We start from the raw sequence: 27267 nt of genomic DNA, 5'->3' as shown, positions 1-27267 counted from the left end.
ATGCACACACCAACGCACACACACACATGCATACATACTGCTTTCAGAACCACCTTCCTCTTTTGTCCCCATCTTCCAAAAGGCCAGCACTAGGCAACCAGCACCTCCTGGTAACTCAGGGACTCCAGTCTCAGCCAAGCAGTGGCCCCTCCTCAGAGGTCTGAGTCTCATCTCCACAGGGCTCCTTCTTCAATAATTTAAATTTTATCTATTTCAACTTTTCCTCTTTGTTCCTTCAGCCCTAGAGGTGATAGCTGCTTCTTTAGGTTGCTAGCTCAGTGAAATCCTTTTAGTCACCTCATTAACAACTTTTTTCCTAATCAATAATTCTTTCTATCAAATTGTCTTGTTCAAGCAACTGTTGTGGTTCTGCCTCCTGACTGGGTCCTGACTGATACAATGGCAGAACCAAGATTCAAACCCAGGAGATTGGCTTCAGAGGCTCTGGCCTTAACCACCTCCCAGAGTAGGAAAAACACAAACAAAAATTAGAGCAAGTTTTTCCCTTCCCCTGTCATCACAGGTCAGCCTCTCCTCACACATAATCTTAGAGATGCTATTTTACCCAGGAGGGAAACAACCCTTGACATAACTATGTAGAACAATTCAGCTTCTTCTTGTCTCCTTTCCAACATAGGATCTGGGCTTTAACTTTGCAAAACCTATAGGGTGTTTTTCCAAAACAAAAGAACTGTTAGCCCCCAAAGGTGCAATCAACTTCCAGCTCTAACAACAGAAGAAATCTTTGACATTTTGAGAAGAAAGCTGTTGTTTTCCCTAGGTTTCACATATCTCAGGGTCAATTCCTGAGGGGAACTCAAGGTCAAAGTATTTTCTTCTCAAGAACCTCTTCAAGGGAAAACACACTTTGAAGCACAAGGTGTAAGATAAGTGGGACAGTCTGAAATGGGGCAGCAGAGACCTATTCCCTGCCCCACCCCACACTCGCTCCCACCAAAGAAAACACCAGCGGTCACGGCAGTCTTACCTGGAATATTTACTCAATTCACGAATGCTGCTTCGGCAGCAAATAACAGAAATGAGATTAATAATTCAAGCTATCTTAAGGAAAGACATGGAATTGGTTATTTGACTTCAGCGGTGTATCACAAAACCCCAGGGCAGATTTGAATGAATGCTGCCGGACTTAGAAAGGGATGAGAACCAGGAAATAGGAAGGTGTCTTGACTCTTTTTCCATTCATCTCTGCTCTGATTTTTATGTTTATGTCATTCTTTCTCCTCACCAGCTTTGTTTGCTTTTCCAGCACACCTCTGCTGCTGAATTAACATGAGTAAGCCTGCTCTTGAGTGAGTCTCTGGAGAGACTCAGTCTCTCTCTGAGTCCCAGCTCAGGGGCCCACCTCTGTTCCAGTCAATTGCTTAGGGGTTGGGTTTGTGTTTTACAAAATAGAGAACCAGGTTCTTCATTTGGGGAGGCCATGAGCAGAGAAGGGGCACTCATTAATTCACTTAGACTCTTCCTCCTCCGTCCCGCATGAGATTTCTACCGCACTTATCACGAACATCTCAGCGGTCATCTATTACTCAATGCCATGGCAGATATTAATTTTCAGAAAAAAATTATTCACTAAATGCCGTCAGCTGTAATCATCCAAATGCTTAAAGAAAATTAAATTTCTAACTAATACTGGAGTCCTAGATACAGCCACCTTGCTTCAAAAATTAGGGAAGGACAAAAAAGAAAGCAAAATAGAAAAGGAAAGGTTTACCAAGGCATTAGGTACCCTGTGGGCATAATAAACCTTAAGCCAGATTTATTATTATTATACTGTGTACAATAGCATGGTCTCATAAGTAAAATACTTAATATGATTATAATGTTTATAGCCTATAATAGGTAAAGAGCTTTGGGTAAAGGGGGGGGGGGGGGTGGTGATCATGTCCTTGATAGGAAAGAGCCGAGAGGATCACATCACTGAGCAAGAAGAGACCCAACCCCTGTGAGTTGTTCCCAAGGACACAGAGCACTTGCATGAGTGGCTCCTTCTCCCAGCCATAGAGGCCTTCGAGGACAGGGAGCTGCTTTAGCCCCCACTCCTAAGAGTGTGTTCTTCATGCCAACTTCATTCATTTCCAACCTATGACTCCCCAGCCTGCCATTTCTTCCTCTTAGACTTACGTACCCGAGCGGGCATAGTCAGTCTCTTTGAGGCACTGTTTCATCATTGAGTGGAACTGGATCTGCTCAGGGGAATCTGTCCTCATTACCACATACCAAGCCCAGCTCAGCCAAGAAATCTGGCAGTGCCTTTCTGGGTCCACAGGCACAGTTTGGAGCCATTTGCCCCAGCTATTGTTCTAGCAGCATCCTCTCAGGTCCTAACTCAGTTTTGTCTCCTGACTCGCTTGTTTCACCCTGGATGAACACCTGAACTGGCTCGCTTCCTGTAGGCTTCCTCACTTCAGAGGCAGTGAGAGGCAAAAGCTGTCAGGAGGCATGATATTGAGACAAATTAGACTGGGGGGCCCCTTAGGTGCCTAAACCTGAGTCCTAGCCCAGGGGTTCATTTTTGTTTTGAATCAGCATCTCTCCAAGTTTATGTTAAAGATATCAGGCCTAGACATGTTACTAGTAGGAAAGCAATAGATCAACAGACCCATCAATAGATGCACAGAGAGAATATTAAATATATATGATATAAATGTGCATATATGCACGCGCACACACACATATGTACATATATGTGTGGGTGTGTGTACTTTTTTAAGAGGTCTGTAAAATTCTGATGTTATGAACTATGTTATCTCCAAAGGAAGAGCCATCCCTTTCCATTTTTAAGTCAATAGCACAGGACTATATTAGTGAAAGCCCAGGGCCTCACACCAAAAGAAGCCAAAAAGACAGAATGGTCAAATTATATACAATAATGATAACTTCCATTTGTGAATTTTTACTGAACACCTGGCACTCTGCTAAGGGTCTTACTGAATTCTTTCATTTACTCCTCACTACAGCCCTAGGAGTTAGTTCTACTAGAATCTGAGTTTTATCAAAGAGGAAACGAAAGCTTAAAGATCAAATTACTGGCAGGATCACAGAGGTAGTAAGAGGAGGGCTTCCAACTTCACTCTATGTTCTCAGGAACAATGCCTCTCTTCCTCCTCAGTTTGTACCAGGTCTGACCCACCAAATTAGGGGCAGCATGAAACCAGCCCAATGCCCTGCATCTCCTTTGTGGATGTCTTCTCTCTGACATCCTGAAAGGATGGCAGATGTGGCAGGCCTCCCACTGTGCATTTATCCACTGGTGACAGATGTGTCCTCACTCCCTGTATGTGACTCTCACCATCCACATAGACCATGTTAAGGGAGAGAGAAGGACATGAGCAAGAGGGTAAGATAGAGTAAGAATGCCTCTCTGTAATGGACACCTCCCCAAACTGAGGCATTCTAGTGAGACCAGTGGCTGTTTCAAACTCCAAAGGGCTCTATGTTACATGTCTTCAGTGTCCTCGTTTTACAAAGGATTGAACAATTCTATTAACAAGATTAGCTTTGTCTAAACACTAATTAACCTAGGTGAATATGAACACGTGATAAAAGTGAATCCTCTTAAACCCTTGAGAACCAGATTTCTATCACTCCATTAAAAAGAGATTTATACCAACATTGACTGTGACCTTGTGAGAAAGACACAGACATGGTCTCAAAATTGTCAAGTAATAGGGCAGTTCAGTTACCATTGGGGAACATCCGCAGTTACAATTTTGAATATTTGCCCTGCTTTGTTCTTTCCAGCCAGCCCTGGTGGTCTAGTGGTTAAGATTGGTGCTGCCATCCCTGCAACCCAGGTTTGTTTCCTGGTCAGGGAAGCACACCGCCAGCTATTGGTTGTCATACTGTGGCAGCTGTGTGTTGCTGTGATGCTGAAATCTTTGCCATCGGGATTTCAAATGCCAGCAGGGCCGTGGGGGACAGGTTTCAGCAGAGTTTCCAGACTAAGACAGACTAGGAAGAAGGGCCTGGGTTCAGCTCTGCTATCACTATCAACTCAATGGCACTAACAACAAAAATTTTTCCTTTCTGCTTGCCTATCTTCTGATGTTTTGAGTCATTGCAGGGGAATAAATTCATGATTTAATAGATCTTTTAAAATTTCATTTAGAAACCCCTCAGTATGGCTTTCTCACTAAATTCAAGCATATTTAATTTCATTAACACTATGTTTTATTATTGTTTAATGGTATCTCTAGTTATCCACATTCAAGCTCTTAGAATACTGTTTAAGAAATAGCCTCATATTTATTAATATAAAAAATAAAGTTATAAAAATTGTCGTGATTTTTAAACATTTTACACAAAGGGTATAATAGAGTAATCTCAATTTCCAAGTTTAGATGAGGAATGGTCCTTCTTTTCCTTTCTTTTCAGACTTAAATGACACAATATGTTACTTCACCCTGGAAAATCATGAATGACAAAGAGCAAAGTGTGCCGATGATGCACTTTCTCAACCTATAGTGTCCCATGAGGTTCTTTTCTCAAAAAATTGCTCTGACTGAGATGCATTCTCCTGTGAAGGATCCATAAACAGAACAATTTCCTGACAATATTGAATCGCCAAAGGGTAAAAACCTGATTATATTCTGATCACCGAAAATAAGTAATGGTTCCTTTCCTGTAGGTGAATGAAGATAAAATGGTTAAAATGTCATCAAACAGCTCTGATCTTTCTTCTTTTATGAAAGCAAAATGAGAAAGATCAAAGGGTAACAGATAATGCGAGAAAGTGAGATAGGATGAGGGATTAAAAGATAAAGCACCCCCAGAAAAAATTATTGTAGTAATGGAGGACGTCAAGAAAATATGCACATACACACAAACAAAAACAAAATAATTTGTTTATATAGTAGAACAGCAAGCTTTATGCCCCGAAGATTAGTAGTAACCAGAGCCTAAACAAATATCACAGAATGTATAGCAAAAAGAGAGAAAACTTGTTAGTCACAAATGGAGGAAAAGAGATTCGAGAAGGAAGGAATAACAAGAAACCACATTTCTATAGCTTTTTACTGTTTCAAAACCACTTTCTTATTATCTCATCTATTCTCCAAAAGAGCTATGCAACAGAAAGTTTATTTATTCACTCCCTTTGTTAAAGAATGGATTCCAGAAGCTTGCATGGTATGTGAAGAATGACAAGGTTAATAAGAACAAAAATGAGACAAAAGCAGAAAGAAAACAAGGACAGGTGTTATGTGAAGCCAGGAATAAAGCTATTATTATTACTGCACTATGACCTAGGACAGGGCCAAGTGGGTCCAAGGTCAATTGTAAAAGGTGGCAGATCCTAGGGCCAGCCCCAGTGGCCTAGTGGTTAATTTTTCAGCACTCCACTTCAGTGGCCCAGTTCTGGCTCCCAGGCACAGACCTACACCACTCATCTGTCAGTGGCCATGCTGTGGTGGTGGCTCACATACAAAAAGAGGAAGACTGGCAGCAGATATCAGCTCAGGGCAAATCTTCCCCAACAACAACAACAAAAGAAACAAGGCAAAAAGGTGACAGACCCTAGATTAGTTTATTTAATTGGTTTTCTTTCTCTTAAAATAATCAGCAATTACTAATGTAGGCAGGCCCTAAAAACCAGATAAAGAAAATAGTCTGCAAGTTCTCTTAAAGGAATTTAGAACTTTTTTCAGATTTACTTCCCTGTATGCTTTTTCTACAACCACTTGAATTATGGATTATCACACAAAAGTTACTCTAAGTCAATTTAAAGTTGTCTTAGGAAAGAGTCTTGTGAAACCAGATAGGTCTATGGGACTCTCACCTCTACTCTCATTCTTCTGTGTGTTTCTCCCTAGAACATAGATTATTTTTGCGCCCTTTCATGAATACAGATAGCTCTGGGTAATGCTCCATCATACTTTGGGAGCTTCGTGAGATGTTGCTCCTGGGCAAGTTTGGGGAGTAAGATGCAGGTGGGGTTTGTGATCACAAGAAGAAGTGTTGAATAACGGTACATAAGGAGGCAGCCTGAGAGATGGGTTACAAGTGAAGGGCCTGGAATCACAGTGCTGGATACACACCCAGACTTTGCCTCTTAGCATACGATCCTGGGCAAGTTACTTTTCCCTTCTGCTATTCCCTTCCTCACTTGTAAAAGTGAGAAAATAACAATAGCTGTTCATTCAGTAGAGATGAGTATTAACAGAGAGAATCATGGAAGCATTTAGAAGAAGACTTGGTACATAGTGCTGAAAAAATGCTCTGTTATTATTTTATAAGTGCTGGAAGTGACTCTAACAAGGGGACTTTAAATTGCTTACCTTGTCACCTCAACATGCTAACTTTCCGTAACAATACAGAGAAGTGCAGGTGGAGGCCTTCATGTTAGACAGGTGTTTGGCCATCACCCAGCCCTTCCCAAGGACTAGCAAAGCAGGCAGGTAGCATTTCTCAGAGAACACTGGGGGAAAAAGAAAACCTTCCAAAGAAATGAATTGATTAAAACTTATCACTTAGGGGCTGGGGTGGTGGCACAGTGGTTAATTTCACATACTCTGCTTCAGTGGCCCCAGGCTCATGGGTTCGAATCCCAGGTGCAGACCTACACACTGCTCATCAAGCCATGCTGTGGTGGTGTCCCACACATAAAATAGAGGAAGATTGGCACAGATGTTAGCGCAGCAATAATCTTCCTCATAAAAAAATACTTATCACTTAAAGACTCCGCTTTGAACATGTGTGCAAAAGAAAAACCCAGAAAAGATGGCATTTAAAGGATTGACTACAACAAAGAGGAGCAAAGAGCTCTTTTAAATGGACTGCTTGGCCTGCCTAATATATTTTCTCAAACAAGGAGAAAGCTCATTCAGGAGCCTCAAGCCCTTCACGCAGCACTATTCCTGCTCTTGGAGAGCCATGAGCCTCCTGCTAAAGCCACAAGCATGGGGTTCACCTTCCAGAACTCACCTCAGAGAGAGAACATCCAGGAGACGGAGGAGGAAGGCACCGCACTGATGATTCCTCTTTCCAGTTATAATCCACCCCCTTCCCTTCTCTCAGCCATGCATCTTCTCGGAAGTCATCTCTGTGTGAAAGCTAAATTGAAATGTATGATATTATTACTATTTTAAGAGTTATTTTATTGCTGTTTTAAAGTCTTTGATATTCTCCCATCTAGTCTTTTTATTTTTATATATATTTAAATATATAGTAATGAGGACTTTGGAAAATATACCTGCACTTAGGTGAATTTTCAGTTCCCTGAGCTTTTTCCCATAGATTCCTCAACCATTAATTATCCTACTATAAGAGTTTTCAGAATTTGAACTCTGACGATTGAGGAGGAATTTCCATACTTTATATGTATTACTTTCTTAGGTCAGGGAGAGAGCCATGAAATACAATTAATGTTATAAATGATCTGTCTTACCTTCAAGATGGAAACTTCTTCACTCTATGACAGCATGGACCCTGGCAGTTACCCAGATTACGTTTAACCAAGGCTGATAAACAGTCATGATATCTTCATGTACTCAGTTCATGTTCTTGTCCTTGGCCCACCACTCTCTCCATACAAGTATCATAGAGAAAGGGAGCTTTTTATTCTGAATGTGTTACCCAAGGATTAACAGAGACAGACTAGAATAGGGAAATGTTCTTGGCTGATTTTGTTTACTATACATTCTAGTCTGGTATTACTAGTCCAAGTAATGCTTAAACTATGACTTACGTATACTAGACTCTGTCCCAAAACCGTTAAAAGATTCCCCATGGTCATACGAGTTTTTTTCTCAAGCCAGTGTAAAGCGGTTCCATCACACCAATAAACATTGTGGAAGCCTTGCAAGGCTCTCTAATTAATGATTAATACAGATTTCAGAAAAGCTGTGTGTGCTACCAAAAGATTCATATACATGGCAGTGAAAAGGCCACATGGGGAAAGCAGTGACTTATAGAATAAAAATTACACCTTTTGTTAGGATAGCACATTACAGTTTATGAGGAACTTTCACATACATTATTGCATTTGTCCTGAAAACAACCCATGAAGTGAGTAATAAATAGACCATTAGCATTTCTAGATTTTGACAGTCGTGACTAGATAGTCACAAGCAGCATTGAAGATACATCACATAGATTAATTTTCAATTTTGCTGAGATATATATTTGAATTGTTGGTGTTATGACAATATGACATGGCGAAGCTCTTAAAAACTGAGTGAATTTGGCCAATTACTTGACATCCACATCCTGATGCAACTTGTTGTCTACTTGATACCAAAATGGGCTATTCTGAATCTAAGGGTAACTTAAATTTTAATGATATGTGGATAGGTTGGAGGGTGGGAGGAAGAGATGTAAGGAAACTTTGGGGGAGAATGGATATGTTCATTATCTTGATTGCGGTGGTGATGATTTCACAGGTATATACGTATGTCAGAACCTACCAAGTTATATTCTATGTCAATGAAATATTAAAAATTTGCCCATTAAACATTTTACTGTTCCAATTTATTAACATTTGAGGGGTAAAGTGATGTGAAAGAACAGTATTTCCAAGTTTGGGAATTGTGAAGTCCCCATGAATCATCCTGCTCCAACGTCAAGGATCTGTTGTACTATCCCTTTTCGTAGATTGGGAGCTGAAGCTCCAAGAGGTTAGGATTTGCCTAAGAATGGACATTAAATAGTGAAGTCAGGGCTTGAAGCTACCACTGATTCCTAAGCCCTTAAGCCACTGAGCTTTACAACACCAAGCTGAACATCAGTCTGACAAGCTAAAAAGTCTTTTAGGAAGAACCAAACTGATTCAGGGCACGGAGTAGCCTGAGGTCAAACCGTTGAGTAATCAAAATTTGATCTTCAGGGCATGTAAAATCAGTCCACTCACACACCTCTTCCATTGCTTCCGCAATGCTCTTTCCCTGACCTCAAAAACCTCAGTGCAGCCAAGTGGCTTCCCCAAATTCTCTGTTGTGATGCCACTCCTTGATCCACCCATGGTACCCTGCAAAATGTCTACCATGTGTGGTATTCCATCCCTTCCTGATCTTTCTCTTTGCTTTCCAGAGCAATAACTAATTATCTGAGAAACTCGTCTTTCACGAAATTCTAAAAAGTGAAAATAAAGTTACCTGTTCTCCCAAAGATATTTACAATTTAGAAAGATTCATGGAGAGTGAGTACACTAGCTCAAGTACGTGGATTTTTTTTCCTTAATGATAGAAATTTTAGCCATTGGGTAAGTAATTTTGCCAGAGTTGGAGTTTTTTCTGTCATCAAATGATGACCACCTATTCCATTTATGGGTAGGGGACCCCAATCAATGCATGAATGTCAATCTCTTTCCAGTACTGGAAGGCAATCCTCTAAACCAAGTTAAACCTAACTCTGTCAAGTGGATGGTCCTCTCACTAGTGCTTATTTAAGAGTCAGATCAAACTGAAGATACAGTACTTGGTGCCTAGTTGGCACTCAATAAATTGAAGTGAATTGACAGGTAGATTCTTGGGGGAAAAAATAGTCAGGAAACTATGCCTTCCTTATGTCTCCTTCTCTCTAATTTGAGTTCTTGATAAATCCCAGCAGTGTAATGGATGCTTCAAGAATAGAATGTCCTTCTGACTTATCCCTTGTTTCATTGAGCTTTTGATGACACAGTGTGATGGGCAGGTCAAATCTGAGGTCACTAATACAGTCCCAATCCGTATATACTCTATGCTGTTGATTAGCTGACAGTCTCCATGCTTTTGATTTAAAACAGATAGAAAACAAAGATAAAAATCTCAACCTTATAGAGACTGGCTTGTATTTTTGCTCTGGAAGGAAGAAAAACAGATGATTTCCTAAACAGTACAGAGCGGAGTGTACAACCAGCCCCTCTACAGGTTGTGATTAGGCTGTCAGACTTGGGTGAAGGGTCTTGCAGTCCAGAAGTTTGTCTTCCCCAGATCTTTGTCCAAGCATGAGATTATAGGAACAGGGTAAAGGGACTAAAGAAATTGTTGCCCGTAGCATCCATTTTCATTTTAACAAAATGGTTTAAAAAGTCTAGAAGACTAAGATGTGAGACATGTAATAATGCATTCAGCCCCAGAAATATGTAAAGACTTTATATTACAGAAGTCTGCTAAAAATGATTTCACTAAATCCCAAAAGCCAATGGAACTTGAGAATCACTCTTATTTTCTCTAGAGAGAATTAGAGTGGGTTTTTCTGATAATATCCCATTCTCTGATATCATTTTATGTCTTATATTCATAGTCAAGCCCTCTGGAAATCATAATGGAGAGGTTCTGCTTTATCAGGTTTACCACCAAGAGAGGCAGACAGTGAGCAAACATCCTATCCCCATCATGCTGTCAGCAGCACTTTTCACCCTGACTCTCTTTTCTCTCTAAATTTTCTCTCTCTTATTTAGAGGCTATAGAGGTTCGAAACTTGGAAATAATGTTTAATATGACAGACCTACAGGTGGAACATTTGGAGAGTTTTTCATTTCACACTGTGATCAGTTAGGGAGCTGTTCATCTATTTCCATAATCCACCAGGCCACAGCCAAGGTGCTCACTTCTGCAGAATGACATCTTTCCAGGTCTCCAGATTCTAATATGGCTGTGTGCCATTCTCTCTCTCTCTCTTTCTCTCTCTGTCTCAGAGCTAGTTAAGCATTTGCTAGAAGTGTTATAAAGGAGGTGAATTACCTGCCCATTTTAATCATTAATGCCCAGTTCTAGCTCATCTTTTGAATAACTACCTCCTTCTTTCTCCTTTGCCAGTGAAGACCAGCCTCCTGACCAGCATTTGACTCCTTTCAAACAAGTAGACGGCAAATTTCATACTATAAAAAAAAGAAGGAAACAGTCACTTAATGTCCTTAGAGTTTCTGGCTTTGCAGCCTATGGAATCCCATCCTTGTGTAGAATCCATTCATTTACCCGTTTTCCTGGAAAATTATTCCAAATTTTCCTTTATCTACTGAAACCAAAACAACTCTTCCACTATCAGCACTCTCAGCTGATGACATTACTTCTTACTGCACTTAGAAGTGAACTTCCAAAGACTTCTACAGCATATCTCCCACCTTCCCACCTGTTAATGGATCAACTTCTGTTCCAGTCTAAAACCATGCCCTCCACATGAGTAGCAGATCCCATCCCCCATCTGCTCCCTGACTTCAGTCCTGAATTCTCCTTTCTCTTCTATGTCATCCATTTTTCACTCTCTACTGGATCATTCCTATTAGCACACTAACATGCAAGTCCTTCTCTCATCTTAGAGAAAGAAAGAAGTAAAACTTTCTCTTGACTCTGCTTCCCCCACCAACTTAGATCTGATTCCTTTTCTCCCTTTGGTAGCATGTCTCCTTGAAAGAGTTATCTATACTCTCCATCTCTCATTCCTCCATTCCCATTATCTCTTAAACCCACTCCAGTCAGCCTCCACCGCCCCCCACTCCACCAAAATTGCTCTTAACAAAGTCACCAGTGACATCCACATTTTTCACCCAGTTCTCAGCCCTCTTCTTACTTGACTGATTGACAGAATTTCATACAGTTTCTCATTGCTTCGTTCTTAAACCACTCTCTTCGCTTGGCTTTCAGGAACCACACTCTGTATTTTCTTCTAATTCACAGTGACTTCTCTGTGTCCTTTGCTGGATTTTGCTCTTCTATAGGAGCCCTTAATGTGATAATACCCCAGGGTTCAGTCCTTGACCTTCTTCTCTCTAGCTACCTTTATTCTCTTGATGATCTCACTGAATCTCATGGCGTTAAATATTATCTGCATTCTGATCACTCTCAAGTGGTGTATATTTTAAGACCAGAACTCCCCTGTAAACATCAAATTCATATATCCAATTGCCTACTCAGCATGTCCACTTTATGGTCTGTATTCATATCAAACTCAATGTGGCCAAAACTGACCTCGATCTTCTCTACACCCCACTGTCTGTTGCACCAATAGCCCTTCTCATCTTTGTCAACTGCAGTTTCATCCTACCAATTGCTCAGGCCAAAAACTCCGAAGTTATCTTTGACTTCACACCTTCTCTCATTCCATACATCCAATCTGTGAGCAAATCCTTTGGTTCTTGCATTACAATATATCCAGAATTAGCTACTTCTTACCACCTCTATTCTTATCACCAAGGGAACAAATAATCATTTCTTGATTAGAGCATTGTAATAGCCTGCTAACAGGATCCCCTGCTTCCATGCTTGCCTCTTAACAGGATACTTGCAGTCCAAAATCCAGAGCATCCTTAGAAGGTAAGTCAGGTCATGTCACTTCGCTGCTAAAACTCTGGGATGACTCTTGTTTCTTTGGCGTAAAAGCAATAATCCTTGCAACAGCATGCAGACTACATCCTGACTTGATCCCTATGACTGCGTCCCCTAATTCTCTCCCTCTTCCTCATTCTGCTCCAGCCATCCTAACCATCCTCAGAAATCCTAACCAATCCTCAAACATGCCAGGCCTTGGGCTCCAGGCTTTAAGTTCCATCTGCCTAAATGCTCTTCTTCCAGCTTCTTCTTAGCTAAATCCCTTTCCTCCTTTATGGTTTTGTGTAAATCTCACCTTCAATGAGGCTCACCCTGATCACATTATGTAAAACTACAAGCTGCTTCCCCATTCCAGCAACACTCTTAATCTCTTAATTCAACTCTACTTTCTTCTCCATAGCCCTTCTAACAAACTTTATACTTTACTTATTATGCTTCTTAGTTAGTGTCCACCTCCCACAGCTAGAATGTAAGTTTCATGAGAGCAGGTCTTGTCCTTTTTTTCACTGATGAATTTCAAATGTCAAGAACAGTGCCTGGCACATAGCAGATACTCAATGAATAATTGGTGAATGAATGAATGTAGGTGAATGCACTTAGTGAAAAACAAATTTTGCTATAATATCATTATGTGGGTCATATGATCTTGTAACACTGTCCATAGCAGCCAACTAGTGATGGCTGTGATGGCTGCTGTCCCAAATATAACTAAACATAAGGAAGACCAGTGACTTTTGAGGGAGGCTGTCAGAAAATTCTGCCTACTAGAACATGTCTATACTGGAGAGTGTCCAATCCAGCTGGCACAGATGCCTATGGATTGCAACTCAGAATACAAATCTTAGAGACAACAAAGATGTGTAGAAGCAAATAAGAAATATGCTCAGAGAAGGCAGTTAGTGGAAATCTCAGGTAAATAGAAGCCGTAAGGCAATTAGTCAATAATAGATTCAGACAAAGGAAAAGAGAAGACAAGCCCTAAGAATGGTAGTCTGGGACTTTTGCCTTACACTGGAATCACTGTGGTATCCTGAGTAAGTTTCCAGTTCTCCACAGAACCTGATGTTGACATTGGTAGGACTCTTTGCTTATTTCTCCATCCTTATAATAAATCCCCATCAACTTGGGCAACCTGAATATGTCTTCGTTTCTTACAACCTAAAAGAGCTAATTGATACACAAAAGCATCAAGTCCTTGTTGACCTCCTTATACCTACTAGCTCTGTATTAAATGCTGAGGGAACCTCAACTCAACACCAAGAAGTAGGGTAATGGGGAGAATGAATGTGAGCTCTGGAGCCAGGCTGGCTGGGTTTGAATCCCAGCTTGGCCGCTATCCAATTGCATGAGCTTAGACAAGTTACTTAATCCCTCTATGCCTTGGTTTCTTTATTTATGAAAGTGGAACTATATTAGGATGCTCCTTTAAATTTATTGTGAGGATTAAAATTAGAGGTTACATGTAACATGCTTAGAACAGTGTCTGGAACACAGTGGGTGCTCAATAAGTGTTAGTTACTATTATCTAGAGCAATGATACCCAATAGAGACAAAATGAGAGCTACATATATAAAAGTTTTAATAGTCTTTTTTAAAAATAGTAAAAGGTGAAGTTAATTTTAATGATATTTTTATTTACCTGAATATCCAAAATTTTATTTCAACACACAATCTATATAAAAATCATTAACAATGTATTTTATATTATTGGTTTTGTACTAAGTCATCAAAATCCAGTGAATATTTTACACTTATAGTACATCTCAATCCAAACTAAACGTATTATTAGTACTCAAGGGCCACACGTAACTAGTGGTTTCAACAGGGGAAACCCATGGGGAAGTGTCCTTTTTTTGTCTTACTAGAATCCAGATTCTCTGTTATGATGGCTTGTTACAATAGATGCCATTTTCTTTAAAGCTAAAGTGGAGATCCAAACATTCAGCCCACCATCAGCATCAGAACCAGAAAATTAATGGGGAACTTGAGTTTATAAAATCCTACACCTAATCTCTCCAAGTGGACCAGGTTAATCCATCCTTTTCTAAGACATCATCTCTTTTCTCTTTCAGTGGGCACATTTCTGCTGGCAATCTGCCATTATTCATTCTTCCCAAACACTTCTTTCCTTTCATTTGATTCATGTTCTAATTCGTATATTGATTTGTACTTTTGGTCTCTTTCTCTTGCTTTTCTCATCATCATCATTTTCTTGAAATGAGACATGGAATCAGCTAACAGCTGGGTAAAGAAGGGGTCAGGAAAGAGAGCTAAAAGAATGATTCTCTGTGGTACGAAAGTCAGGAGCTAGGTGAAATAACAGCAGCGGGAGTATTGCAGTTGACGCAAGGGTGGTAGAGAGTGAGAAGAGGGATGTAAAATCCCTCAATTTCTCTCCATCTTCACTGCACTCCTTCATCAGGTCACCACCCTTCTACACTGGACTATGGCAATCACTTCCTGCCTAGAATGTTAGAAACACTAGTACTAAATTTCCATCTCTTTTTTTTAGTTCAGTATCTCCAGTGACTAGAATTATACTGGAACATAGTAAGAACTTGTTAAATAATTAAAGAAGGAAGGGAAGAAGGAAAGGAGGAAGGAAGGAAGGAAGGAAGGAAGAAAGAAAGAAGGAAGGAAGAACAGGAGGGAGGGAGGGAAGGTGGGAGGGAAGAAAGTTTCCTCCTTGGCTTTCCTTTAACTCATTCTTCATTTCCTTTTTGTTAATGCTCAAACTCAGTACTACAGCTGGAAAGACCATGCTTGATCTTGTCCCCTACTTATATCTTCCACCTGATTTGACTCACTCTTGTCCTTTCATTACATTCTAAGCAAACTGCCTCTTTTTAATTCCTTGAACTAACCGAAGCTATCATTGACTTAGAACCATTATTCTGTCATTTTCTCTGTTTGGAATGTATTTTTTTTTTTTTAAAGATTTTATTTTTTTTTTTCCTTTTTCTCCCCAAAGCCCCCCGGTACATAGTTGTATATTCTTCGTTGTGGGTCCTTCTAGTTGTGGCATGTGGGACGCTGCCTCAGCGTGGTCTGATGAGCAGTGCCATGTCCGCGCCCAGGATTCGAACCGACGAAACACTGGGCCGCCTGCAGCGGAGCGCGCGAACTTAACCACTCGGCCACGGGGCCAGCCCCTGTTTGGAATGTATTTTAATGACTGTCTCCCTATCCTTGAAGTTGGATTTTAAATATTACTGATTAAAACAGGTCTTCTCTGATCCCTACCCCATCGTTCTTTATGACAGCTAGCTGTTTGTTTCCTTCTGTTGGATGTTCTCATTTTATAATTATGTATTTGTGGATTCTTTTACCTACTTATTAGCCTACATACCTCCATTTCCCACCCACCCAATAGTGAGTTCCATGGAGGGCAGGCACCATGTCTATATCATTCACCTCTGTACACCCAACACCCAGTATAGTGCCTGGTACATATTAAATTCTCAACCCATAAGAACTGAATATCTGAAACAGTTCCCTGACATACAAATTGCTTCTCTGGACTACTTTACTTTATCATTTCCTTTAACTTTCAACATGAGCCATTCTGAAAATGGGGGACATTTTCAGGTCCCATAAAGTGATAGTGCCTGGATATCCTATTTTCCCGGGAGGAGCAACCTGTTGGAATACCTTTGGCAAGAGTGATGGTTCATAGTCTGACTCTGGTGTGATGTTTCATTAGCTGTGGAGAAAATTTCCAGTGGCATAATTCAACCCCCAAAACAGAGCACCTGGAAGACCAACAGACATTGTTCTGAGAGAATTGTGTCAGGATAACAAGGAAACTGCTTAAGTGAGAAAACACTAAATCGTAGAATAAGACACCATCTGGGTATCTAACAGAAAAGTAATAAATTTAAGGTGTAATACCACCCTTTTGTTCAGTCACTAAATATTTTGTCTCTTAGGAGCATAAAACAACAATAACAATAGCTCATTTTTCAAGAACATTTACAATGTGCCAGTCATTCTGCTAAATTCTTTACATCCATAATCTTATTTAATGCTCATAACAACCCTCTAAAGTTCGGATTATAATTATATGCATTTTACAGACAAAGAAAAATGATGCTTAGACTGGTTTGATAACTTGCCCATGAATATTCAGCCTTTAAGTTGCAAGGCTAATGTTTGAATACCAGTCTGCTGGTTCCAGTGTTGAGGTTCTGTGCCTTCAGTTTAGCATCCTGGAGTCTGTAATGATAGATGTAAGATGGCAGCTTGAATACAGATGGTGAGAATGTCTCCTTCAGTCACAGGACTCGTGCTGATCTTGACAGCAGTGATATAACTGCTTGGGTGGTACACGACGGATGTTCAGAGCATGTGGTGGTCCCTCCCTAGAATGGGACAGATTTTCTACCAGAGAGCATCAGGATTGAGAGCCACAGGAGTGTGAGAGGCTAGAGAAGCACAGTTGAACAGCTCATAGTGGGACTTCTGATCAAAAGGGCTAAGCTGTTGTTTGGGAAGATCTCAGTCTAGAAATTCTGACCTCATGTTCTCCTCCTCAGACGCTGTAGTACTTTTCAGCACGCCCTCTTTCTGTTCATCTGTGCCTCTCTTCCAAGCCCAGTAATACCTCTAAAGAGGGCCTCCTGGACTGCTGAGATGCTACCAAAGATCATAAATCAGTTCTACTACAGCAAAGCATCAGAGAATTGTTAAAATTGTCCAAGCATGGAAGCAAGACAGTCTGGCTTCTGGTCTGAATTATTCTTTTAATCTTGTTTTTCTCTACTTTTTGCCATGATGATGATGATCAAAGTAACATTTTCTCATTGTGTATAACTAAATAAAACAGAAGAATAAAATTGAAAGTAATCTCCCTACGTTTATATACAATCCAACTTTTCAAAAGCAGCTATGGTAACAGATTGAAGACTATCCTCTTTAGAACCGTCGTTTCTGCCCCTAACACTCTTGAGAGGGTAGCTTTAATTCTCCTTTTCTCAACTGGAGGCACAGAGTCCTCAAGAAGAAATGCAATTCTCTAAAGAGGCCTCAGTACAGCAGAGAGGGGAGAGACTCCACATCTTCATCTCAGGGTTGCCCTGAACAGCTCAGACCCAACACAGCTGTGACATACAGATCAAGTTTTATTTATATATCTTCACATGGCTCCAAGTTTAGAGGTGTATAAAAAGGTAAACATTGAGAAGTTTCACTTCAACTCCAGACGTCATGCACGTTACTCCTACTAGTAATAACTACTTTGATTAGTTTTTAATGTCTTTTGCCAGTATTTATTTATGTAATTATAGGCAAATATGAATATATATTCTTATTTTTTCTGCTCCATGCCTATTTTGAATTAAAGCACTATTCACAGAAACCATTGCTGACTCTTGAAACGGCACAGATATCACCTGGACCAAACAAGTTTTCAAATTGTCTCTATTCTCTCTTGTTCTCTTATCTCGGGATGCTGAACAATTTTGTGAGCATAAAGTAACACATTTTCTGAAAAGTAATAAAGTGACAAATACTCCAAACCTATCATTCTTACTCAAATCATTATCACTGTTTTATAGTTTAGACTTGAGTGAGAGAAGCAAAAGCATGTATCTGCTTGGACCTTTGTCACTCCTCCCCACAACACCCAAGTTGCAAATAACAGAGAAAATCACCAAAACTTGGGAAAAAAATGTATTTCCTTAGGGACCAGCCCAGTGGCACAGCAGTTAAGTTCACACGTTCTGCTTTGGCGGCCCGTTCGCTGGTTCAGATCCTGGGTGCAGACCTCTGCACTGCTTGTCAAGTCATGCTGCGGCAGGCATCCCACATATAAAGTAGAGGAAGATGGACATGGATGTTAGCTCAGGGCCAGTCTTCCTCAGCAAAAAGAGGTGGATTGGCAGCAGATGGTAGCTCAAGGCTAATCTTCCCCTCCTAAATAAATAAATAAATAAATAATGTATTTCCCTATTTTAAAAACCCCTTTTATTAGGAGGTAGAGGAATCTGAACAATACATTTATGCAAGTTAAAATGAAGATGAGAGAGTTGCGGTACCCATTCTCCGTCTCTCTATGATATAATTTAATATAATTCGCCCCACTATGATGAATTTGTGGAAGAGAGGTACTTAGTACTAGTGTTGTCTCAAAACCCAATGTCTAGAGAGAATATAACTTTTTACTGCATTTCCAGTATCCACAATACTAGGCTAGTTACAGTCCAATGACTCAGAGGGGATAAATGGCAGAACTTATGAATAATCTACTCTATACAGCATAGCTTCTGTAACTTATAAGTAGCCAAAAAAAAATCAAGAAATGATATGGATCTATTAATATTACTCTCTTTAGGGCCATATTTCTAAAAACTGTCAGAGTTAGTAGAAACTAGAAATTTCCAGATACACCTGTTTTGAATATAATGCTTTTCTTCACAAATACTAATATCACCCTACAAGTCCAGGGTAAGCATTTATAAAGTTTGTCCAAAGGGTAGAGTATGGAGAGAACATTGCTAAGGGATCTCACATGGACTTGGAACTGTAATAGGGCCTCTTTTGCACATAAACATCATCTCAATCAACAAAAGTCCTCATACTGATTGGAAATTTGAGGCCGAGAAAGGTTTCCAAAGAAGAAAATACAGAATTAAATCCAGAATGTTCTAGCTGTAATGTTCATGTTCTTTCTAACTATTTAATGTCAGGGTGCTCCAATAAAGGATTTTGCTTTTGTCATTCTAGGTTTTCCCTGTGTCATTTTACAAGTAAGAGAAGCAAACATATCTTCCCAAAGAAGAGAATCTCCAGAAGTCTGAACAGGAAGGAATCCTAAAAGAATCCCACATACGACTTCAGAGTGTTGCTTTTCACCATGTCCAACCTCAGGCTCTCTTCAAAACTGTCACACAGAGCCCTTCAAAGAATAATGCATTCTTCTCATGGAGGAAGAATGGTGGCGTCAATAAACATCACATGGTCATCTCAATAGATGCACAAAAAGTATTTGACAAAGTTCACAGCAGTGCTCTTGCCCAGACATTCACAAGGCCAGATCACTGGTTAAATGAAATCTTACTAGATAGGCTGTCTTTGACCACTGTATCTAAAATTGTATCTAACACACACACACACCCACACACACACACACACACCCCTTTCTCTTCTATAACTTTATCCTGCTTTATTTTCTTTTTATCATATTGTTCTGGATCTGACATCTCAAATTTTCATTTGTTTAGCTTTCGTCTGCTCCCTCCACTAGAATGTAAACTCCATGAGAAAAGGGACTTTACTTATGTTGTTCATTTCTACGTGGAAAATGCCTAGAGAGTACCAGACACACAGTGTGTGCTTGATAGATACTTGTGGAAAGATTGAATAAACGAATGAGTGAAAGAAAGTGGCCCCAGACTCCTCTCCACCAACCCTTCTTTGTCTTCTCTGCCAAAGGGTGGTGGTCACTGTTCCAGCAGCTAGCAGGGAGGCAGTGGTGAATTTCAGACAGGGTCAAGAGTGGAAGGGTGAAGTGGTGAGGGTTGGAGTCGGGGGCTGACTATTGCTAGCATAACATTGGAACTCACAGAACTGAGAGAGATTAAGTACACGTCAGGGTAAGGCATAAGATGCATGTGTGTGTACATGGTATATTCATACATATACATCTAACATCTAGCTCTCGGTTAGATTTGGACACACACATAGGGCTAGGCTGCCTTCTAGGAGGTGCTGAGAGGACATACACATCAAACAGCTGAAATATTTGGTACTGGGCACTGGTTACACAGGTCCACCTACTAATGCAAAGGAATTGATATACAAGCCACAACAGGAGTTCTTAAGAAAAAATATCTCTTTAAATGAAGCATGTAATGAGGTAAAGAGTGCTGGAAAAGGCCTGTCACTACCATAATGTCCAATAAATAGGCAAAGCTATAAACCGGGGTACCTGAGAATATGAGACATAGAGAAATCTGGGTGTGTGGGCACAGGATCAACCCTAGAGAAGACTGTCTGAAGATGGAAGGGCCCATTCCCTCTGCCAGAGGCAATGACCCAATCCTGGGAGAACAGAAATACTAAATCTGTTGTTGGGGGAGGAGCTCGAGAACCAGAACTGGGGCACAGAGTAAGTCTGTGTCTCAGAAGCAGAGCAAAAGGCAAGCTTGTCAACCTGGAGCACAAAGTCAGGGGCAACCTAGGAGCCACCTGGAAATTCATCTCATATAAGAATCATAAGTTCTACTTATTTTGAGCTCAGAACTGGTCCTAGAGACCAGCATGGGGCTGTTTTGGGGTCCTGTGGCATTAACTATGGGAAAGAAGGATTGCAGAAGCTGGAAGCCAAGCCAGTCTGAATATATCAGATTTCCACAATTATGCAGTTAAGCATCTTCAATCTTTTGAAAAATTTTATTAGTTAAAAATTATGTATAGAAACTGAGTATTGAGGATACATCAATAATGTATCAAGGTTAATTTGGGTGCATCTGGCAGGGAACACAAGAGTCTAGGAAGGGAAAATATCTTTATTCAGGATGCTAAAAATAACAACTTGGTGTGTCATCTTGAACATAACTGTTGAATACAGCCAAGTAATTATATATCCCAAATCTAGCTTACGCTTACCATACAAATATAGGGATACTAAAAGGAAATTTAAAGAAGTTAAGCCTCTGTTTAGCTCACCCTTCTTAAAAAATACTTTGCTACTTTTTAAATAGCTATAAATGAAATAAATTCAAAAGGTAAATTTCCCAGCAAAATGAAGAGTATTTCTTATTACTTTGGCATAATTGCTTTGGAAATTTCTTTTTTATCATGTCATTTCTCCTTTTCCTCCCTTTTCTCTTCAGGGAAATAATAAGCTTTCTCTACATTGCCTACAAGGAAGGATGTGACATGCAGAAACCACAAACGGGCTGAGAGGTTCTGTGTTCCCAAAGCCCTAAGCCCTTGGGAAAATTTAAAGGACTCACATATAGACAAGACCCCAATATCAACTCCCACCCTAGATAAGAAAAAGATTTCTCCAAGGCTAAGGAGGGGTAAGGAGAGAGAGAGAGAGAGAGATGGGGAGAGAAAGTGAGAGAGGTGGTAAGAGTTAAGGAATTGGTGTGCTCCTGGGAGAGGAACTGGCACATCCTCTCCAGCAAAGATGTGGGGAGATGAACAGATCACAGAAAGAGAGAGAATCAACACATGGTATTGGGTCTAGGGGATAATGGGGCAAACAGACTCGCAAAGACTCTTGGATATCCAGCATAGCCCAGAAGGAGCATGAGAGCTGATGTGACATGGAGGCAAAAGATGTCTCAGCAGCACTTGCACAGACCAGTGGTTGAGAACCAGATGGGCCAGTCCATGTCTGAGCACTTCATGAGGTGCCCTGATCCTTGATAAAACCCTAGAGCAGGGGAAAATCCTGAAAATTCACTAAGATTACATTACTACTATCTCTGACTTCTGCAATGAGCCAAGATGGAGTGACAGGGGCCAAATTTACCCTCCCACCTGAAAAACAAAACAAAACCAAAAACAGAAAAATTATATGAAACAATAGCTTTAAGACACTGAACATCAGGTAATGAAGGACAGTGATCCCTGAGAAATGAGAAACAAAAGAGATGAGCCGTAAGGTTGTCCCAACTTCCTGCCTTGAGGGAGTTTCTAAGCTGCAGCTTGGGGAAGGGGACCCAGGAGGAGCTGGCAGACCCCGTGAATTGAAGAGACAAACCTGAGATGCTGGAGCAACCAAGACAGCCGGAGTTTGTCAACCTAGAATTTTGTCTCCAGCAAAAATATCCTTCAAAAAATGAAAGTGAGCAGCTGGCCCAGTGACATAGTAGTTAATTTCACGCACCCTGCTTTGGCTGCCCAGGTTCGTGGGTTCAGATCCCAGGTGTGAACTTACACCATTCATCAAACCATGCTATGGCAGTGACCCACATATAAAATGGAGGAGGATGGGCACAGATGTTAGCTCAGGGCCACTCTTCCTCAAACAAAAAAAGAGGAAGAGTGGCAATAGGCGTTAGCTCAGGGCCAATCTTCCTCACCAAAAAAGAAAAAGAAAGAGAAACAAAGATTTTTTCAGACCTATAAAAGCTGAAAAGAGCCAGCCCTGATGGCCTAGTGGTTAAAGTTTGTCATTCTTACTGCTTCACTGGCCCAGGTTCAGTTCAGTTCATTCCACAGAACCACACCACTTGTCTGTCAATAGCCATGCTGTGGTGGCAGCTGACATAGAAGAATTGGAAGGGCTTACAACTATGATATATGACCATGCACTGGGGCTTTGGGGAAAAAAAGAAGAAGAAAGAGGAATATTGGCAACAGATGTTAGCTCAAAGCTAATCTTTCCCTAAAAAAAAAAAAATTACTTTAATAAAAGAAATCAGTTTGCTGTATTTCTAAAATAAAGAGCTGAAGAAACCTATTACCAAAGGAAAATGACACCAGATGGAAATAGGGATCTACACAAAGGAATGAAGAGCAGAGGAAATGGTAAGCACATGGGTAAATATGTAAGTCTTTTATTAATTAATCTCTTTAAAATGTAATTGACTATTTAGGCAAAACAAAAACAACATATTTTGGAGTTTATAGTATATGAATAAGTAAAATGTATGGCAATAATAACATGAGGGCTGAGAAGAAAGAAAAGTAAAGTTCTTATAAAATAGATGAAGTGGTAGTATAATATTGCTTGAACACAGACTGTGATAAGATAAAGATGCATAATATAAACCTTAACAAAATGACTAAATAACAAAGCAAAGCAAAGTTATAGCTAATAAACCAACAAAGGAGAAAATTAGAATCATAGAAATTATTCAGTCTAAAAGAAGGCAGGAAAGCAACTACCAGGAGACCTTCGTTCCAGTCCCAGCTCTGTCTGCAGCTAATGGTAGGAACCCAGTCAGCTTCTCTCTCTGGATCCCAGTTCCTCTCTCTGTAAAGTGAGGTGTTTGGACATAGCCTGTATAATCACTAAATGCCCTACAAAGCTCCATCAAGCCCTAACATTCTGGAGCGTCTATTCTCGTTGCCAGAATATCTCCTGAGATTTTAGAGATGAGGGTTTGTTGGAGAGGTGAGAGAGACTGAGAAAAAAACCCCGTTAGAACTTCCCTCTGGAAGGAAGCTTGGGCCAGACATGAAGAGACCTGGACTCAACTCTTCTCTTCTGCTGACCAACCCAATAACTGCAGGCCTCTAGATTTTAGGATCCTCATCCATGAAGTGAGGGGATTGATGAATCCTCAGGCCCTTGTCACTTCCAACACTTCAGTTTCTTGATTTTAAGTATCATCTTCAATTGTTCCCAGGCCCTTAGCCAGTATCCAAAAGAAATAAATTAAAATATCTCATGAACTCTGATCACAGTTTTGAAATTATATTATCCTTTGGGTGATTGTGGATAAAAACATTTCAGCCAAATCCCTCTTGTAGATGAAGCCAATCAGCTCCTTGGTGGGGAAAATTGAAGCACATGATTATCTAAGGCAATGCTTCCTTCTTTACATCACCATGGTCACTCACAAACAATTCTGACTATTGAGGGGAGTCTTCAAGACCCAGTCCTCCTGCTTAATTACCAATTCCCACTCTGCATGTGATTTATGCTCTTATCATTAATGCCTTCTCTATACCTGAGTGGATTAAAAGTAGGAAAGGATGAGGGGGTTTTATCCCCAAATAGTAATTCTGTGACCACTTGAGAAACACTACTTTCCTGTGGATCTGTTGACAAGATTCAAGACTTGATCTGAGTTCTACATCTGACAAATGAAATCATAGAATTCTTGAGTTTGATGGTCCCTAAGAGATCCCTGATGTATTGCTGACACGTAGAGAAGAAATCATAATATTCAACAGTGTTTGGGTCCTCACAGAAGACTGGTCATATGACCAGTCATAAGATACCTGTTATGGGTTGAATTGTGTCCCCCAAAAAGATGTTGATACCCTAACCCCCAGTACCTGTGAATGTGACCTTATTGGAAATAGGGTTTTGCAGATGATCAAGTGAAGATGAGATCATCAGGATGGACCCTAATCCAATACAATTGGTGTCCTTTGTGCACAGGAGGAACACTATGTGAAGATGAAAGCAGATCTTGGGGTGATGAATCTATAAGCCAAAGAATACCAAAGATTTCCAGCAAAGCTTGCAGAAACTAAAAGAGAAGGATGGAATAGATTCTCCCTGTGTCACGAAGGAACCAACCCTGCCAGCATCTTGATCTTGGACTTCCAGCCTCCAGAATTGTGAAACAATACATTTCTATTGTTTGAGCCGCATTCCATTTGTGGTACTTTGTTATGGAAGTCCAAGAAACTAATTCATTAACCAAATGTTTTGAGATGGTATTTTTGTAATAAGAGACATAGGATAAAATCTGGAAGAACAACAAAATCTGAACCAAGAAACAAGAGGAAAGGAAACACTAGAAGGAAGACAAAGAACAAATACTTGGAAATGAATAAATAAACAAATAAAAGCAGGCCCACTCATTATTTCTTTCTTTGTTACAAGAATCGTTCACCGACAACATATTCTCTTTAGGGGAAATTCTGGCGTGTGGGAATTTGCTTCCGTGTACCTTCTGGCAATGGCGAAAATGTCATTGCCAGTTTGTCTACTACTTACAGTGTATGCCATTCTTTTCAGGGATAAATAGAAAAATGTGGAATGAGGAGATGGGAATGAAAAGGAGAGAGGAGGAATAGCAGATGGCAGAAAAGTGAAAACATTTACAATTAGAACTTGACAAAATAAAGATAAAAGAAAGCGCAACCCAGATCTGGAAGCACACGCTGGTGAAGACTCTAAGGAGAAGGGAGCTGAGAGAGTTTTCAAAGGACGCAGATGGAAGGTGGGAAAGGAGGCAGGAGTCGATTTCTCAAGATACAAATTCCCAATGGATTTGAATATTTGTTTATAGGGCTAAACACTGACACTCACGCAAACACAGAACTGCCTCTTGCCATGAGCATTATCTGCCACAAAGCAATACGTATTTGCATGCAATCTGAGTAAACTGCTGGAAAGGGAGATGCTGAAAAGTTCCCAGAGAACGAAGGATGATAAATGCAGATTAATAGGGATATTCTTACTTGAATAATTTAAGAAGTGAAATAATTAATTCTCTTATTTAATTTCTTGGTAAATTAATGCAAATGCCAGCATTTCTCTAACCCTCAAAGGTGAATACTCTCTAGCATAATTGAGGAAGGTGGGTTTGTTTCATTTGTGCTTCTGGTTAGTTCCACGCTGCAGCTCCTTCTCCATGATCCTCTGCTCCCTCACAGGTCTCGGTCACTGAATGACCATTTGTATCTATTGCCCAACAGCCTCAGGTCACTGGCATGAGTTCCTGGCCTTCTAACACTCCTGATGTGGTGTCTCCTCATGTGCATCAGCCAGCGGTGAATGTGAGTGAGCCAAACTTCTTACAGACCCCTTCTTCTCCTTCTCCAGGATTCCACTGCACGGCTCAAGGCTGTTGAGACTTACTAATTTGGAGATAACTGAAACGGATTACTACAAAAGAAAGGAGGTGCCTTTAAACTGTGCAATTTATAGAAAAAGCTCAAAAAGAAAGAAAGGCCTTTGACTTGTGATCCCCTTGAAGACACAGCTCAGTTCCTAGTCTTGTTCCCTGTCCACAGATGTGCTCTCTTCTCACCAAACATCTCCTTTTTCAAAACGCAACAATTAAAATCACTGAAAACAACCCATAATAAAGACAGAATATTGTTAAGTAGAGTGGTGCTGTCCTCTTTATTCTCCTGTTGTTTTAGACCGTGCAGAGCTGAAGAAAGGCAAAAGAAAGGATGATGTGTTGGTTATATGCTTTAGCACACGAGAAATCAAAACTCAGTCCAAACCCAGTTGGATGTTTATTTTCAAAACTTACTTTCTCATATACAGAATGTCCTAACATAAGGTTTGGTTAGTTCAGTTACTCAACAATGTCATCAGAGATTCGAACTCTTTCCTCTCTCTGCTCTGTTCAACACAGCGTTAGCTTTACCCCCAGGCTTGTACCCTCACAGTCAGCAACAGTAGCATATCCTTGTTCACATCCAATGGGAAAGGGAATCTGGCTTCTCCTTGCAGAAACCTCACACCATCCTGTTCTCGGCCTTGCCTTACTTACGACTATATCCCCAGCACCTTTGGAGGAGCCATGAAGGCCTTCCGTGTGCCACCTGAAAGTTATCTTTAGATTCCCATTTTCTGGACAAACTTACATTTTTCTCCATTTTCTTTTAGACATCTCTTTTTTGACACTGATAAGCTTTAAAAATCAATAACAGCGGTCACAATCTTATGCATAGGGCACTTTTAGCCAGACTTTAGAAGTATCTGGCATCTAATAAAAACTCAATAGATGTTTGTTGAATGAAGGAATGAAGAATAAATAAATCATATTGGTTGAAACTGGCTCGAGCCTAAACCAGTCACTGGCTAGGGAGAGGAACACCATCACCAGCTTCTCATCGGAAAGGAAGCAACAATAATATTAACCATAATCCCATTATAGAGAAATCTGCCCCTTGAGAAACTTACCTTAGTCTCTCAAAGACCCAAGCAAAAATATTGAAATTAAATTGTTTTCATTTTCATTCATGTTTACTTTTCTCACAAGGTCAAAGTTTGGGAGAACATACTGTCCTGCAGTTTCTGAACATGGAAGGGAGACAGCAGGAAGATCCCTATTCCTGCTACACACACAATCCCTGAAATGCAGGAAGCATCTTTGGGGTAGGAGGCAAGGTTTGACCCTCCAGGAAAAGTTGGCTCATTTAGCCCTCAGATGCCCAATCTTGAGTTTTTGGTATATTCTTGTATTGAGGTTAATTATGTCTTCCCATCATCCCTTCAAAAGACGTGTTCATGTCCTAACTCCCAGAACCTGTGATTCTGACCTTATTTGGAAATAGCGTCTTTGTAGATATAATCAAGTTAAGATGAGGTCACCCTGGATTAGGGTAGCGCTGATCCAATGAGAGG

At 40.3% G+C, this 27267-nt stretch overlaps 1 protein-coding gene across 7 annotated transcripts in view; it reads right to left on the bottom strand.

The window, feature by feature from the left end:
- Positions 1 to 27267, bottom strand: part of FUT10 (fucosyltransferase 10) — a 259761-nt gene that overhangs the window by 99962 nt on the left and 132532 nt on the right. For 6 of the 7 annotated variants that reach the window (XR_011498766.1, XR_011498764.1, XM_070499732.1 and 3 more), the window contains one exon: positions 6943 to 7071. Coding sequence is in view for 4 of the 7 variants with exons in the window: in XM_070499732.1 (XP_070355833.1) it covers positions 6943 to 7071 (129 nt within the window). In the remaining 3 variants the exon portion in view is untranslated. Of the gene's footprint in view, positions 1 to 6941; positions 7072 to 10732; positions 10817 to 27267 lie in introns of those variants that run through there. The other variant, XR_011498763.1, reaches the window with a different exon arrangement.

The sequence above is a fragment of the Equus asinus genome, chromosome 27 (assembly GCF_041296235.1).
Source record: "Equus asinus isolate D_3611 breed Donkey chromosome 27, EquAss-T2T_v2, whole genome shotgun sequence".
Classification (NCBI taxonomy): Eukaryota; Metazoa; Chordata; class Mammalia; order Perissodactyla; family Equidae; genus Equus; species Equus asinus.
The sequence above is the reverse complement of the archived record's forward strand: the minus strand, read 5'-3'. Positions and strand labels throughout refer to the sequence as shown.